This window comes from Bubalus bubalis, chromosome 12 (assembly GCF_019923935.1).
Source record: "Bubalus bubalis isolate 160015118507 breed Murrah chromosome 12, NDDB_SH_1, whole genome shotgun sequence".
Taxonomy (NCBI): Eukaryota; Metazoa; Chordata; class Mammalia; order Artiodactyla; family Bovidae; genus Bubalus; species Bubalus bubalis.
In genome coordinates, this window is record NC_059168.1 from 79,740,548 (window position 1) to 79,755,483 (window position 14,936).

At 40.3% G+C, this 14,936-nt stretch overlaps 1 protein-coding gene across 1 annotated transcript; it reads left to right on the forward strand.

Moving 5' to 3' along the window:
- The first annotated feature begins 1,311 nt into the window (after positions 1-1,311).
- Positions 1,312-6,235, forward strand: RDH14 (retinol dehydrogenase 14). The gene is made up of 2 exons (XM_006054314.4): positions 1,312-1,821; positions 5,186-6,235. Exons 1-2 carry the CDS (start codon positions 1,429-1,431, stop codon positions 5,801-5,803), a joined length of 1,011 nt encoding a protein of 336 aa, XP_006054376.3. The 5' UTR covers positions 1,312-1,428; the 3' UTR covers positions 5,804-6,235.
- The last annotated feature ends 8,701 nt before the right edge of the window (positions 6,236-14,936 follow it).

Here is a 14,936-nt window from a genome sequence, read left to right on the forward strand (position 1 = left end):
GTTCCTGGTTCTCGTCCCATCTCTGAGCTCCATTCTCAGCACTCAATAAGAAACTACCTTCTGGCATCCTACCCGTTTGCTCTTTGTATTAATATTATGCCTTTGGTTGCATGTTATATCCTTCCCAAATATAAGGAAGTGGAGGAGGGATTATCAAAATCATCTGTGGAGTATAGTTCAAATTATAAAAGTTGTGTGTCTCTTTTTTTCCTGAAGATTCTAGAATGGGGGCAGGCAGGGAGGTCTCTGTACCAGACAGTAGGCACCCTGAGGGCAGAAATAGGACCCTATTTCCTTGTGACTCCACAGGGCACTGGGCCTGGCACACACTAGATGGGTGAGTAGATAAATGTATTCCAGCTTAAGAGTAACTTGGCCTAAAGTTTGAAGTTTGCAGCTCAAAGATGTATCTCTGTGGCAATAGCCACCCCCACCTCCCTCATTTCTGAAGCATTTTACAATGTAAAAAACACTTTCACTTCCTTGTTACATTTAATATCCTCTGCAAACAGGAAAGAAGACACTTGTGGATGAGCCTGTTTGTAAGTCTATATGTACAGTAAGTCCAAGCTTTCCACAGTGTATCTCTCTCAGTGTCCCGTAAGACCATCTGAGGATGACTTTTTATACAGTGATCAATGCTAAATAGTCTTCCGTTCCCAGATCGTGGTCCCCAGATCAGCCGCATCAGAATCACCTGGGAACCTGTTAGAAATACAAAGTTCTCAGGTTCCATCTTGGCTTCTAATGAATTCGAAACGCTAGTGCCTGGGCCCTGAAATTTCTGTTTTTACATGTCCTGCGGGTGATTCCGATGCAACGCCGAAGTCTGAGAACCGCAGACCTATTCTGTTTCTAACTGATTCAGGCTGCTTAAGTTCTTAGCATCAGCTATGGGGGTGGGGTGGGGGTGTGTGTGTGTGTGGGGGGAGCGTTTCCTCAGACTTCAGTTCTAAAGGGACCATCCTCCAGAGAATGAAGGTAAACTGAACTGAGGGTTAACAAGTCCCAGGTGTCCTAAACGGAAAACACAGTAAACTAGCCCTAAATTGTGGGATTTGTAAAGCAGCCTAAAAAGAGATTCGTAAGTTCAAAGTAGTCATTAGGCATCCCACAGGCAAGGCCACCACCACTCTGGGATTTCCGTGGGCAGTGGCCCCAGGAGCCTGAAAATCTAAGGACCTGCGGCCACCCTCCTCTAGCGATAGGAGCCCATTCCACCGAGGCACCACAAACGCCGGACTCTCTTAGCCAATCAGGTGCCCTCGGAAAGGAGACTACAAGTCCCAGCATGCCCCACGCCGCCTTCAGGAGACGACGAGCCGCGTGCCCAGTGTCCTTTGCGTACAGGTGGCCGGCTTTGGACCTGGCAAGCCGCGACCCCGGAAGTCCCGCGCAGGGGCCAGTGGGCCCTCGGCCCCGGCGGCTATGGCAGTGGCTACCGCGGCAGCATTACTGGCTGCACTAGGTGGGATCCTGTGGCTAGCCGCCCGGCGGTTTGTGGGGTCCAACGTCCAGCGGCTGCACCAAGGCGGGGACTCCGGCCTCATGCGCGGGAAGACCGTGCTGATCACGGGGGCAAACAGCGGCCTGGGCCGCGCCACAGCGGCCGAGCTGCTGCGCCTGGGGGCTCGAGTGATCATGGGCTGCCGGGACCGCGAGCGCGCCGAGGAGGCGGCGGGTCAGCTCCGTCGTGAGGTCTGCCCGGCGGCAGGCCCCGACTCGGGGCCCAACTCCGGCGGTGCCGGCGAGCTCGTCGTCAAGGAGTTGGACCTCGCCTCGCTGAGCTCCGTGCGCTCCTTCTGTCAGGAGATGCTCCAGGTGTGGGGCTTGGGGCACCTTCTGGAGATCCGCGACCGGCTATTGTGGGGGGTCTCGACGGCCAGGGCGGGGCCTGGAGGGCCGTGGGTTGAACGAGGAAAGGACCGCCCACAGTCGAGGGGGTGTGACCTTAGGAATGACCGAGGCCAGGAGTAGAAATGATCGAGTGATGGAGGCGGTTGGGGAATTGAAAGCTGGAAAAATTGGTAGGGCAGTCTTCTGTCTTCCAAAAATGTTGAGGGGGAAAAAAAGTGGACCCAAGAGGAAAATAAGCGAATTTCTGAACATTTCCTCTTGCCATGTGAGGACAGCCCAGGAGGAGACACGCCAGTTCTCTGAATTGTTTTTTTCCTGTGTCCCAAGTGACTCTTTTGCACTAAGCCATCTCTCAGAGAGCCTGAGAGCAGATAGGGGAGGTTGCTCGCCAGGGACTTTGGAGCAAGTCTTTTTTTTTTTTAATTTTCCCCTGCTGGAGTAGGAAGTTGCTCTCTGCCACCAGTGAATTCTTGAGTAGTATCCTTAGTGGAGACTCTGGCCTAATTTCCAAATAGACTGGAGCTTGTAACGCCAGTGGTCATGTGCTCTAAATAGGGACCGAAATAAAAATATCATACCTAGTATTTATTGAAAATGCCTGTGTGCCAGGAGCTGTTCTAAGCATTTCAGATATATATATACACTTCTAATTTTTAATGAAATTAAAGTGACTTTGGCTGCTATTGTCATCTGGTCCTCACTGTGACCCTGCAAAATAGGCATTACTATCCCCATTTTGCATCGTAAGGCTACTAAGGCATAGGTAGGCTAAGTAATTGGCCCAGGATCTCTCTAAAGCCCTTGCTTTTAACCCCTGTACTTCTTCTGTGTGCCAGTGAGGCAGAGGATTTCTTTGTATAGATAGTAAATATTACACTGAAATGGATGTCCTCTGCTGAATTTGTGATAGAAGGGTTTCCTGCAGAGGTGACTTGCCAGAGGTCTTCAAAAGAGTGATGTCTAAAATTAGCTGGCATAAAAAAAAAGAGCCCATATGAAAAGAAGTCTCCTGGGTCTAGAACAGAAGCTCCATACAGTTCTAATTTTTTCATGATTCCTTTGGGTCAAAACAAAAACTTAGTTTATTCATTAAGTAACTAGGTCCAAACAACCTATTACTTATTTCTGTAACAATAGCTGTTTGGGAAAAAAAAAATACACATAGCTGAAAGAAAAGATATTTTTATTTCATTTTTTAATAACCATAATTATCATAACCATAAGTATACAATTGGGAAATGTGCATCTGTTCACTGTACCAGCTTGTCGGAATCAGATTGGACTTTGCCACCCTCATTTCTGTTCTCTGCTGATTTTTAACATCATACTTGCATTTATTACAACAACTGCTAAACACTCACCTTTGCAAAGATAGGACATCCTCAGAAGGAATATAGAATATATTATATTTAATATATTCAATATAAAATGTTGAAGCTGTGCGCCACTTGGAGACTGTAGTTGAGATGTTGAGCAACATGTTGTTTTGTTTGCCTTGAAATTTTAAAACACTCCAGATCATCCTGAGAGTTCCTTGTGACTCTTAGGGTTCCTTAATGCACAGTTGGGGAGCTGTTACAGATCTAAAGAGGTTTGTTTCATTTTGTTTTTAGGACTAGTATTACATTATCAAGTAAAACAGGTTTAGAAAATAAGAAGTAATAGTTTATAAGAGATGTTGGAAGGATCAAAAATGGACCTTCCTATTCATTAAAGATGTAGATGGGGCAGCAGTGTATACTTACTCCTTGATACTATGGTTTTTTATTACTTTGAAAAGTAAAGGCACTTGACAAACCAATGAAAAGTTAAGGAAATAAACAGATAACAAAGTTGTTGTCCTTCCTGCTAAGTATGTATTAAGTTCCTTCCTGGCTCTGAAGTTCAGTAGTTCAGTTACTGTAATCAGAATTCAAAAAAAAGGAAGTGTAAATTTCCCACAAGTTGGTATTCTTGGTATTTATCTCATTTATCTTCTAGAACTTAAAAAACAGTAAATGATAAAGTCTTAAAATACACAAGCCCAGCAAAGAATGATGGCTTAGAAATGATTAATACAGGAAACTCTTCCAAAGGATTACTGAAACGAACACTCCTTTCTTTCCCCCACGGGTGAACTTTTGCCTTCTTTTTGAAGTCGACTATTGGAAAAGCAAAAGGTGCTGAGACAGACAGAATGAGAAATAGTTAATCCTCTGACAGGTAGGCTCTGATAACAGTTGTGAAATTTAACACATTTTTCTTTTCATTTATGTTTGGCAAAAGGACCAGTAATATTTGAAATTTGACCTCAGATTTATATAATTGTGGGTCATCACTGTGTCTTTACACCTGGAACACGTATTTTTTTTTTTTTCCCTTTGCCTATCAAAAGAGACAGAGGAACCAGGAAAGGATGAGGGAAAGCCACCTTACATTAAGTAAGAATGAAAAGACTTCCCTTTTGACAGTCTAAATTTTAGGACTTTAATCTGGAGGGATGCAGAAGGATATGATCAAACTGCAGAACTCTAACTGTATAGATCTTCTAAGTTGGGGACCCTTTGAAGCTTGAAAGCTTTTCATATAGGAAAAAAGAACTGTGAATTCTAAAATCATAATAGAGGTCAAAGGTGCTTGTTGGGTCTACCTCCTGTTAGTCTCCTTTTCTGTTACTGTGAGACTTGGTATATCTGATTCATGGTGGTGTTTCTGATATTTGTATAACTGTAATTTTTGTCTTAATGTTTCTTTGATTTATTCATGATGTTCTCTCCGGTCTTAATTTGTATCCCTGATGCTCTCTATTGCTTGGCCCAGTTGAAAGGAAACAACTTAAAGTTGCTCCATCTGCATGGTGCCTTTTACCTTTAGAAAACCAGAGTAAAGCAATCCTGACTTAGCCGTGGGAGTGAACAGTGCTGACCGTCAGTCTTCTGCTGTAGTTCCACTCTTGAGCTCACATTGGTTGTCTCACTTTGGTTTAAAAATCTCAGTTAGGAAAGCAGTCTAGCTTACCAATTAAGAATAGGGCCACTGGTGTCAATCTCATCTTCAAATTTTTGTTTGCCACTGAGGAACCCTGTGATACTGGACAGATCACCTAACTTTAGTGCTTTCGTTTGCTTATAGAATTGTTAAGAGTAGATGATGATAACATGAAAAGCACAAGTCAGGCACCTCATAAGCACTCAAGTTTTCATCGTCTTTTTTTCTCAGTTGTTGAAAACTCATAGAGGCATTTTTTAGAATTTTAGTAGTTTGTGGGAATTTTTTTTTTTTAATTTCATTTTAGGCACGTTTAAGGCCTGTGTTCCTAATTCTGCCATTCTCTTTTTGCCATTTGAAGGAAGAGCCTAGACTGGATGTGTTGATCAATAACGCTGGGGTCTTCCAGTGCCCTTATATGAAGACTGAAGATGGATTTGAGATGCAGTTTGGGGTGAACCATCTGGGACACTTCCTACTCACCAACCTTCTCCTTGGACTCCTCAAAAGTTCAGCTCCCAGCAGAATTGTGGTCGTTTCCTCTAAACTTTACAAATATGGAGACATCAACTTTGAAGACTTGAACAGTGAACAGAGCTATAATAAAAGCTTCTGTTACAGTCGGAGCAAACTGGCTAACATTCTTTTTACCAGAGAACTAGCCCGCCGCTTAGAAGGCACCAGCGTCACTGTGAATGTGTTACACCCTGGCATAGTGCGGACTAACCTCGGGAGGCACATACACATCCCACTGTTCGTAAGACCACTTTTCAATTTAGTGTCATGGGCTTTCTTCAAAACTCCAGAAGAGGGAGCCCAGACTGCAGTTTATTTGGCCTCTTCACCTGAGGTCGAAGGTGTTTCAGGGAGGTACTTTGGGGACTGTAAAGAAGAAGAACTGTTGCCCAAAGCTATGGATGAGTCTGTGGCGAGAAAACTTTGGGATATCAGTGAAGTAATGGTTGGCATATTAAAATAGGGATAAGGAATGGACGAGAGCTGTTTGGAAAACCGGATATCAGCCCTGTCTTTAGTCAGGAATGGTGTGTCTTGGATCCTTGCTGCTTGAAAATACAATTTTGGTTTTACAATAGTACTGCTAAGAGGTTCATAGAGGTATTTTTAAGTTACTAAGAAGTTATTATTTGGAGAGCATAAAATTTCCCAAAAGATGTTTTAAATATATATAATAAGCATATAAATAATTATGAGTGATATGTTTATGCATGGATTACAAATATTGAAGAATTTAATGACTTGAAATAGATACCTTGAGAAGTTTTTCACATACCTGTGAGTTTTATGGTATATTTAGTGTTAAATATCTTAATGAGGATACTGGCTTTTGTGGGGAAATAATATGCCTGGTGTGAATGCAAATTCTTACTTGGAATAAATTTATTGATACAGATTCTTAATTGTGTTTTTCTTTAGAAGCTTCATTGAAGTTAATCCTTTATCATATCACTAGCCTCTACTGATGGTATGGCCAGTGTATTTTCTTCCCACACATTTTGTGCACTGCTTTAAGAAGTAATATTTCTAAAATATTAAAATTTGAAGTATTATTTCTAAAATTTGAAGTATTATTCAAATATAGAAGCTGCGTGGGTAAACCAGATTATAGCAATGCTTTGAGAATGGAGTTCTCAAAGGCTTTTCCTGAAAGCAATTTGTGGAATTCAGTAGTTTATAAGCAATTTCCAGTTAAACTTTTTAATATACTTTTGAGACTCTCCCTGAACTGGCCACAGGCTTACCTTGTACTCTTCACTCAGTGCTGTCCAGTCGAATTTTCTGCAGTGAGGAAATAATTCTGTCTGCACTGTCCAATAAGACAGACTCTAGACACATGTGCTTACTGAGCACTTGAAATTTAACTAGCAATTTAGTACACTAATTATTTGTTCACAACTCCAATTAGGCAGTTGGGATAGGAGTTATCCAAGGAAATATATTCTTACTAGATTTATTTCCTCAAGAACCAAGTATTGTACCTGATACACAGTACATATTGAATAATGGATTATGTATGAATAAATATTAAAATTAAGTAGGAATATTATAAGCATCAAAAATAATTTTAACTATTTGTTTTAACCATCTCATAATATTGGAAAAGTGAATTATGACAGTGAAGAATAGACTGAACTACACAGAATTTAATGACCATTTTGACCAGGAGCAGTCCTGACTGTAATATCTGGTTACCAGTATCAGTTCTTTTTAAAAAAGGCAGCATCTTGGCAGATGGTAGAGCAGGTCTGTTTCCTCTTAGGGCACTGGGGTGTGAATATGAGGAGCACTGAGTGTTTGTATCATCACAGGTGTGTCTTTGCAGGTGTAGTCATTATAGCTGCATTGTGTTCTTTGAAATGTATTTTTAAAAAATAATCCTAAAAAAGACCTGCTGAATTTAGAAATACGGGCAGGAAATACATCAGAATGCAACCTGGAAAAATGGAAGCTAATAAATCTGTCCTACACCTTGACTTCATTAAAAAGGAACCTTTTTTTTTTTTTTTTTTTTTTCAGTTAATACCATCTTTTCTGGCTGTATTTTGATACCTGATGCTTTTCAGGGGATTTGGGACTTTTTTGTAAGAGTTGAGCCTTTCAGAGTTCTTATTTGTGGCACCATAATAAAATTGGATATATTAACTTATCATGGAAAACTAGAAACTTGTCTGGAAACACCAACTATTCAGGTCAAATGAGCTGCCATTTGGAAGATGTCCTTCCCACTTGATGTTCAGTGGACTCAAGGACTAATCACTATAGTAGAACTAGTTAGATTTTGAAGATTATTTAAACCTTCTGCTTTCCTTTCCCCTTTCTGTTGACTCACTTCTATTTCACTGGACAAGGAAATAAGAAAAAGGCAGTTTTGTTACTGTGATACTCTTACCTTTAGCAAACTATTATTGAGATAAGCGTGTAACATGCCATACAATGGAATAATTGATTTGGAAACCCATTGGTTATTGACTTAATCTTTTGAAATGTTGATGTCTATTTCAAGCAGGTTATTCTGAAAAGGTGAGACTTCTGGGTCTTCTACCTCAGCTTTGCTCAGAGTAACTATTTTATATAGTGGGATTCTAAGTAGTGTTTAATTAGGACAGTGGCCCCACTACTTAAATATACCACGACATTGGGTTTAATGAACAATTCTGTGACCTGAGGTTAAGTAACCATCTCTTCTGTTTTCTTGGCTCTGTCATTGAGACATGAATGCCTATTTTGGAGGATTGTTCAGTGAAGAAACCAACAGAGTAAAGAGTTTAACAAAATGCCTGCCACATGTTCATTTCCTCTTCCCAACGTACCTTATCACTGTAGTGTTAATCAGTTCAGTTCAGTTGCTCAGTTGGGTCTAACACTTTGCAACCCCATGGACTGCAGCACGCCAGGCTTCCCCATTCATCACCAACTCCTGGAGCTTGTTCAAACTCATGTCCATCAAGTTGGTGTTGCCATCCAACCATCTCATCCTCTGTCGTCCTGTCGTCCCCATACTGTTAATAGTAATTAGTTGAGTACACATAATGGGAAAAAAAAACCCCTCTAAATCAAGAGCCAGCGAACTTTTTTTTTTTTAAAGGCTAGATTGGGTACTTCCCTGGTAGTCCAATGGATAAGATTCCACACTCCCAATGTAAGGGTCCCGGGTTTGATCCTCGGTTGGGTAATTAAGAGGCCACATACTGCAACTCAGCCCACACACAGCAACTAGAGAAGACCAAGCTGCAAAAAAGACTAAGCACAGTTAACATAAATAATTTTAAAACATAATTTAAAACAATTTTTTAAATAAAAAAGGCTAGATTATAAATACTTAAGGTTATTAAGCCACAGGTATATATTCTTTTTCTGCTACATATTCTTTTTTTTGATAATCCTTAAAAAATATAAAAACATTCTTGAATCACTCAGGCCATACTGTTGTACTTATGCAGCATCCGAATATATTCTTTTTGTTTTTAAGACACGGTGTAAGGCAGCAGCTCTCAAGTACACTGTTACTCCTATTTCTTAGTAAGGCTCATGTTGTTTCTCTTAATCATTCTCATCTCATTGGACTGTTTGCTTGCAGACCCAGGAAGTGGAGAGAGTATATTTTTCAAATCTCTCTGCGGCTCCAGATTCTGGTGTGAAGAATAGCAGTTATCTGCCTTCAGCTCCCTCTCTCACAAACCTGCTGGGCCTGGCCTGAGATCTAAGAGAACCTGTATTTAAATATTTAATTGATTCCAAATGTGCTAAGGAACACTGCAGTGAAGACATGTTCCTAATCACTCTTCAGGAGCTTGGCCCCACAGAAGGAGCTTCACATGTTTCCCAACCTTCCCTGGACAGCAGGCAGTTAAGTTAGTTACAGGTTAACATGGAGGAATAGAGAGTATTCCTAAAGGAAAGTTAGAGGGAACACTCAGTTATACAAAGAAAGAGTTTTTGCTATGCTAGATGTTTAATCAAAGTACAGTAGAAGCACTCTTAGCCAGCGATCATCTCTAACAGACTGGCTATAATAACCAGTTCTCTGTTCTTTTTGTAAAACATGGTGACTGAGGCCCACAGCATGGGGATGCACTAGGTTGGGAGGCTCCCTCTAGCCTGTCACTGGCACTCCTGCCCTCACCTGTTCTGTGATACATTTAGGAAGGGTAAGTTCTGTACCATTCATTTTGTTTAATAAATATTTATTGAATACCTAGAATGTGTCAGACATTATTCTAAGGCTCGGGGGACCTAGGAGGCAGCGAAGGAAACCAAACCAAATCTACACGTGTATGTTAACTATGCCTTTTATTAATCACACTAGAAGTTATTAATCATAATGCAAACTGATGAAATATAAATACAAAGAGAAAATGAAAGTTTATGAAAAGAAAGCTGAGTGCTTTGTAAAAGCTAAATGAAGGTGAATCAATAGAAACTTACTGTCGGATAAAGTCTCAGAACAACTGTCAAATACTTAAAAATAAATATTACAAAAATCTAAAAGTTGTCCATATTCAATCTTTGCAAGTGGCTTTAAACTTTCACTCCATTCTAGAGACACAAAATCTGGAAATCATAGACTACCCTATTTATGTGACTATTAGAAGATAGAATTCTAAGTGAGCTCATACTCAGAAAAATAGTGAAGACAAACCCTTAGCTTTATATCAGAAGTTGGGAAATGAATAAACATGTTAAATGTTTTTACTTCAAATAATAATGTTGCAGTGCATATTATTCATTTTTACAATTTCCTTCTTTAATCAGCTTTTCATGTGACCCACCAAGTTCAAATAAGAAGGCTTCTATTGTATAAAATAGAGCTATCACTGACATATAAGAAAAATTTCAGTTTGGAGGAACTGGTTATGAATGTATCTGTATCATATTTTCCCAAAGCCTTCTAATCTAAATTTTGGAATATCTTTTATTTTTTAATGTCCCAATATATTTATTTGATATATTTGGTCCTAAATGTTTTTTGTAGCCTCAGTCCTGGGTGTTCATTGGTAGGACTGATTTTGAAGCTGAAACTACAATACTTTGGCCACCTGATACAAAGAGTTGACTCATTTGAAAAGACCCTGATGCTGGGAAAGATTGAGGGCAGGAGGAAAAGGGGATGACAGAGGATGAGATGGTTGGATAGCATCACCGACTCAATGGACATGGGTTTGGGTGGACTTTGGGAGCTGGTGATGGACAGGGAGGCCTGGCGTGCTGTGGTTCATGGGATTGCAAAGAGTCGGACACGACTGAGTGACTGAACTGAAGACGTATTTTCATCATCAACTGTTTGCTTCCCTCTCATTTAAAGCTCCTACAGATTGCATTAAACCAATAAATTCTTGAACACTTTTAATAGAATTATTTTTTCAGTATGTCATTGTATCTTCAGAAGTTGCCGTGTCCCACATGATGTATCACAGCTTGATCTGTCTTAAGTTGCAAGTCTTAAAATCTGTTTTCAAGCTTCCTTTGTAAATTCTAACTTAAAAAAATACTTGTACTTTTGTTTTCCTTCCTGTTTTTGTTTTTTGTATAGCCCATAGATTGAATAGTTATCCAGTCATCAGCAGAAAGACTAAATCCTAATGGCATCTTTTTTGCTACTAAGGGAGCAGTAATGAGTGAGTAAATAGAAGTTTCAGTTGTAAATATATTCAAAACACTTTTATCTGTGCAGACCTACACACAGTGTTGCCATTTTATGTATATCTAGGAGTTGTATACATGCTTTGAGGAATGCTGAACAGGGATATATGTGTGTGTGTATACACACACACACACACACACACACACACATATACACACGCAATCATTATTAGTTCAGTGAAAAAAGCCAAGTGAGTTTCTGCCACCAACCCATGAAAGCACAGGAAATGGCTTTGTGTAGTAGGTGTTCGAGTCTAAGCATTCTGTTGACAGAAGCAGGTTCTACCCAGGGATTTTGTGTTAATGTAATCAAACACTTCAGAGCTGCAGCCTAGCAAGCTCAAGTCCACCAACCTCAGAGTTTATCTTTAGCTCATCTGGAAGAGTTTATTTTAAACATGGAACATTGTTTGCTGCTGTTGAAATGAAAGTGAGAGAGTTACAAGCTTTCTTCCACTGCCATCTGGCAGATTTACTGATGGATCGGGTTCTTTAATCCATGTAGCCCCGTGTGTGGGAGCTATTGTCTCCGTGCTGATCACTGCAGCTGGCTTGGCTGAACTTTCAAAAGCTCACACAGAGCTATCACGAGCCATCCTATAGATAAATGAAGCTGAGGGTGTTGCAAAAGTCACTGTGTATTTTCCCTTTTTCTCTGAGCACACATTTTTTGCTCTATAATTTCCTGTGAACTGGAAAAGAAGATAACTGTATTTTGAAAAAATAATGGAAGCTATAAAAAAGCGACTATACTTAAATTAGAAAATTATGGCAAAGTAGAAAGGAAAGGAACAGCAGAGTTGGGATCTGTATCTCATTATATTGAAGGGAAAGATTGAAGGCAGAAGGAGAAGAGGGCAACAGAGGATGAGATGGTTGGATGGCATCACTGATTCAACAGACATGAACTTGGGCAAACTCTGGGAGATGGTGAGGGACACTGAAGCCTGGCATGCCACAGTCCATGGGGTCACAAAGACTTGGACATGACTTGGCAACTGAACAACAACAATATCTCATTAAAGTAAACGTTGCAAAAAATCAAATGAGAGTATTCTTTCCAATGAGAATTTAGCTATTTTTCCTCTTTATGTGTGCTATGGGGACGTTCAATGATACACACATTACATAGTTAATCATTAGTTGTAGCCTCCATTGGAATGAAACTATATAGGATCTCACATAGGACATCACACTAAGTATAACTTGCAACTAACTCCAGTGGCTTGTAACATCTATTTCTGCTTTATTGACTATGCCAAAGACTTTGTGCATATCACAATAAACTGCGGAAAATTCTGAAAGAGATGGGCATACCAGACCACCTGACCTGCCTCTTGAGAAATGTGTATGCAGGTCAGGAAGCAACAGTTAGAACAGGACATGGAACAACAGACTGGTTCCAAATAGGAAAAGGAGTACATCAAGGCTGTATATTGTCACCCTGCTTATTTAACTTATATGCAGAGTCCATCATGAGAAACGCTGGGCTGAAAGAAGCACAAGCTGGAATCAAGATTGCCAGGAGAAGTATCAATAACCTCAGATATGCAGATGACACCACCCTTATGGCAGAAAGTGAAGAAGAACTAAAGAGCCTCTTGATGAAAGTGAAAGAGGAGAGTGAAAATGTTGGCTTAAAGCTCAACATTCAGAAAACGAAGATCATGGCATCCGGTCCCATCACTTCATGGGAAATAGATGGGGAAACAGTGGAAACAGTGTCAGACTTTATTTGGGGGGGCTCCAAAATCACTGCAGATGGTGATTGCAGCCATGAAATTAAAAGACGCTTACTCCTTGGAAGGAAAGTTATGACCAAGCTAGACAGCATATTAAAAAGCAGAGACATTACTTTGCCAACAACGGTCTGTCTACTCAAGGCTATGGTTTTTCCAGTGGTCATGTATGGATTTGAGAGTTGGACTATAAAGAAAGCTGAGCATCAAAGAATTGATGCTTTTGAAGTGTGGTGTTGGAGAAGACTCTTGAGAGTCCCTTGGACTGCAAGGAGATCCAACCAGTCCATCCTAAAGGAGATCAGCAGTGGGTGTTCATTGGAAGGACTGATGTTGAGGCTGAAACTCCAATACTTGGCCACCTGATGCAAAGAGTTGACTCATTGGAAAAGACACTGATGCTTGGAAAGATTGAGGGCAGGAGGAGAAGGGGATGATAGAGGATGAGGTGGTTGGATGGCATCATCAACGCAATGGACATGGGTTTGGGTGGACTCCGGGAGTTGGTGATGGACAGGGAGGCCTGGCGTGCTGTGGTTCATGGGGTCACAAAGAGTCAGACACGACTGACTGACTGAACTGAACTGAACTCCAGTGGACAACTTCAATCTTACCCACAAATGCATACACACACATCAAGCGATCACCTGTGAGCAGTAGGCTATGTGAAAAATAGGCTAACTCCAATATAACATGTTAAATTTATAGAAACATAAGATGAATAGAACCAAAAACATTCTGGATGTGGCCAATTGCAATTCAATTTTCCTTGCCACCTACATCTGGAGCATGCTTTTTAGCTTGCATAGATTGGAGAGTTTTAACACAGTAAACAAAAAACATACATTGTCTATATTCTGGATGAAAATCTGTTTCCAGCAAGAAGACACCCCTAGAGTGACATTTTGAAGAGATAATTAAAAAGAAATACTTCTTCCTGGTGTTTCTGGCTATTTTCTGCTGGCAAGAAAGGCTGTGGGTACAGAGTAATTTCTTTTTGTCTAGTTTGATAGGGGGTTTTGGTTGTTTTTCTAAATTTTATTTTATTTTTTTTTTGATAGAAAAAGGCAATTGGGATAGACCTCATAATTCTGTCCATTCACTTCTTAATGGTTATTGAGAGGGGGCTGCAGTTGCGGTGGGCTCCTGATCCCGGATTCTTGATCCCAACTATTAGCTGTGGTGCTGCCAGCGGTGACTCCGTATTTCCATGGGCGCCCTCCAGACTCCCCCTTGCAGGTCAGTACTGTTGTGTTTCTGGAGTCATTCCTGGGACTATAACCTATCCCACTTTTCCAGCACTTCCCATTATTCTCTAGGCACCGAGTGTACTATAATCTATCTCTTCCTCCTTAAACTATCTGGGATAGATTTTGTTTTCTATAGAGAAAACAGACCACTGGAATTACTGACTAGAGAGAAGAAACATAAATTTGTAAATAAAAATCACCTTGCAAATGAGCAAGTGAAAACATGAAGAAATTGAATATTACAGCTTGAAAGAGAGGGGGCTGATGATGAGAGGCAGCCAACATGGCAAGTCTTTGGGAATATCAGTATACAATGCTTGGGTCTTAGCAGTTTCAGATATTTGAATTTGTCCAAATTTCTATTGATAACAAAAAACCACAAAAGGAGAGGGAAGTCTCTTTCCTTTGGGTAACATTTTTACCCAAGTAAAGAAATTCACCTGGGGAATGAAATCAGAATCTTGATTTGTTATTATAGAACCAGAGGAGAGGAAGTTAATTCTGAGGTGGCGTGTTTGATGACATTAGCAGTGATACCTGCGTAAGCAGGGGAGGGGGGTTGATGCTCTGGATGGATCTGGATCTTAAGGTGGACCTTGTAATCCTGCGTTCTGTTGTGGCTGACTATGCTGCCTTCTGAGTGATTCTTTTTTTTTTTTTTTTCCTTCTTTTAAATATCCGTTTATCATCTAAATATTGTTAGTCTAGGGGGTGAGGTATACTAGAGAGTATACCTCACAGAGAGGTAGAAAAGCGGCCAAGTGAATTAGCCATGCTCAAAGACACAGGGGTGGAGGAATATATTATTCATAGTTGGAAAGACTGGCAGTTAAGAAAATCTCTGAGAATCATTTCTAATATGAGATTTCTGGTGAGTGAATTAATTTATCACAGCTGTTTTCCATTTAAGAAAAAATGTAATAAATATCAGGCTTCCTTTAGCAGGCAATTTGATTAAGATTGT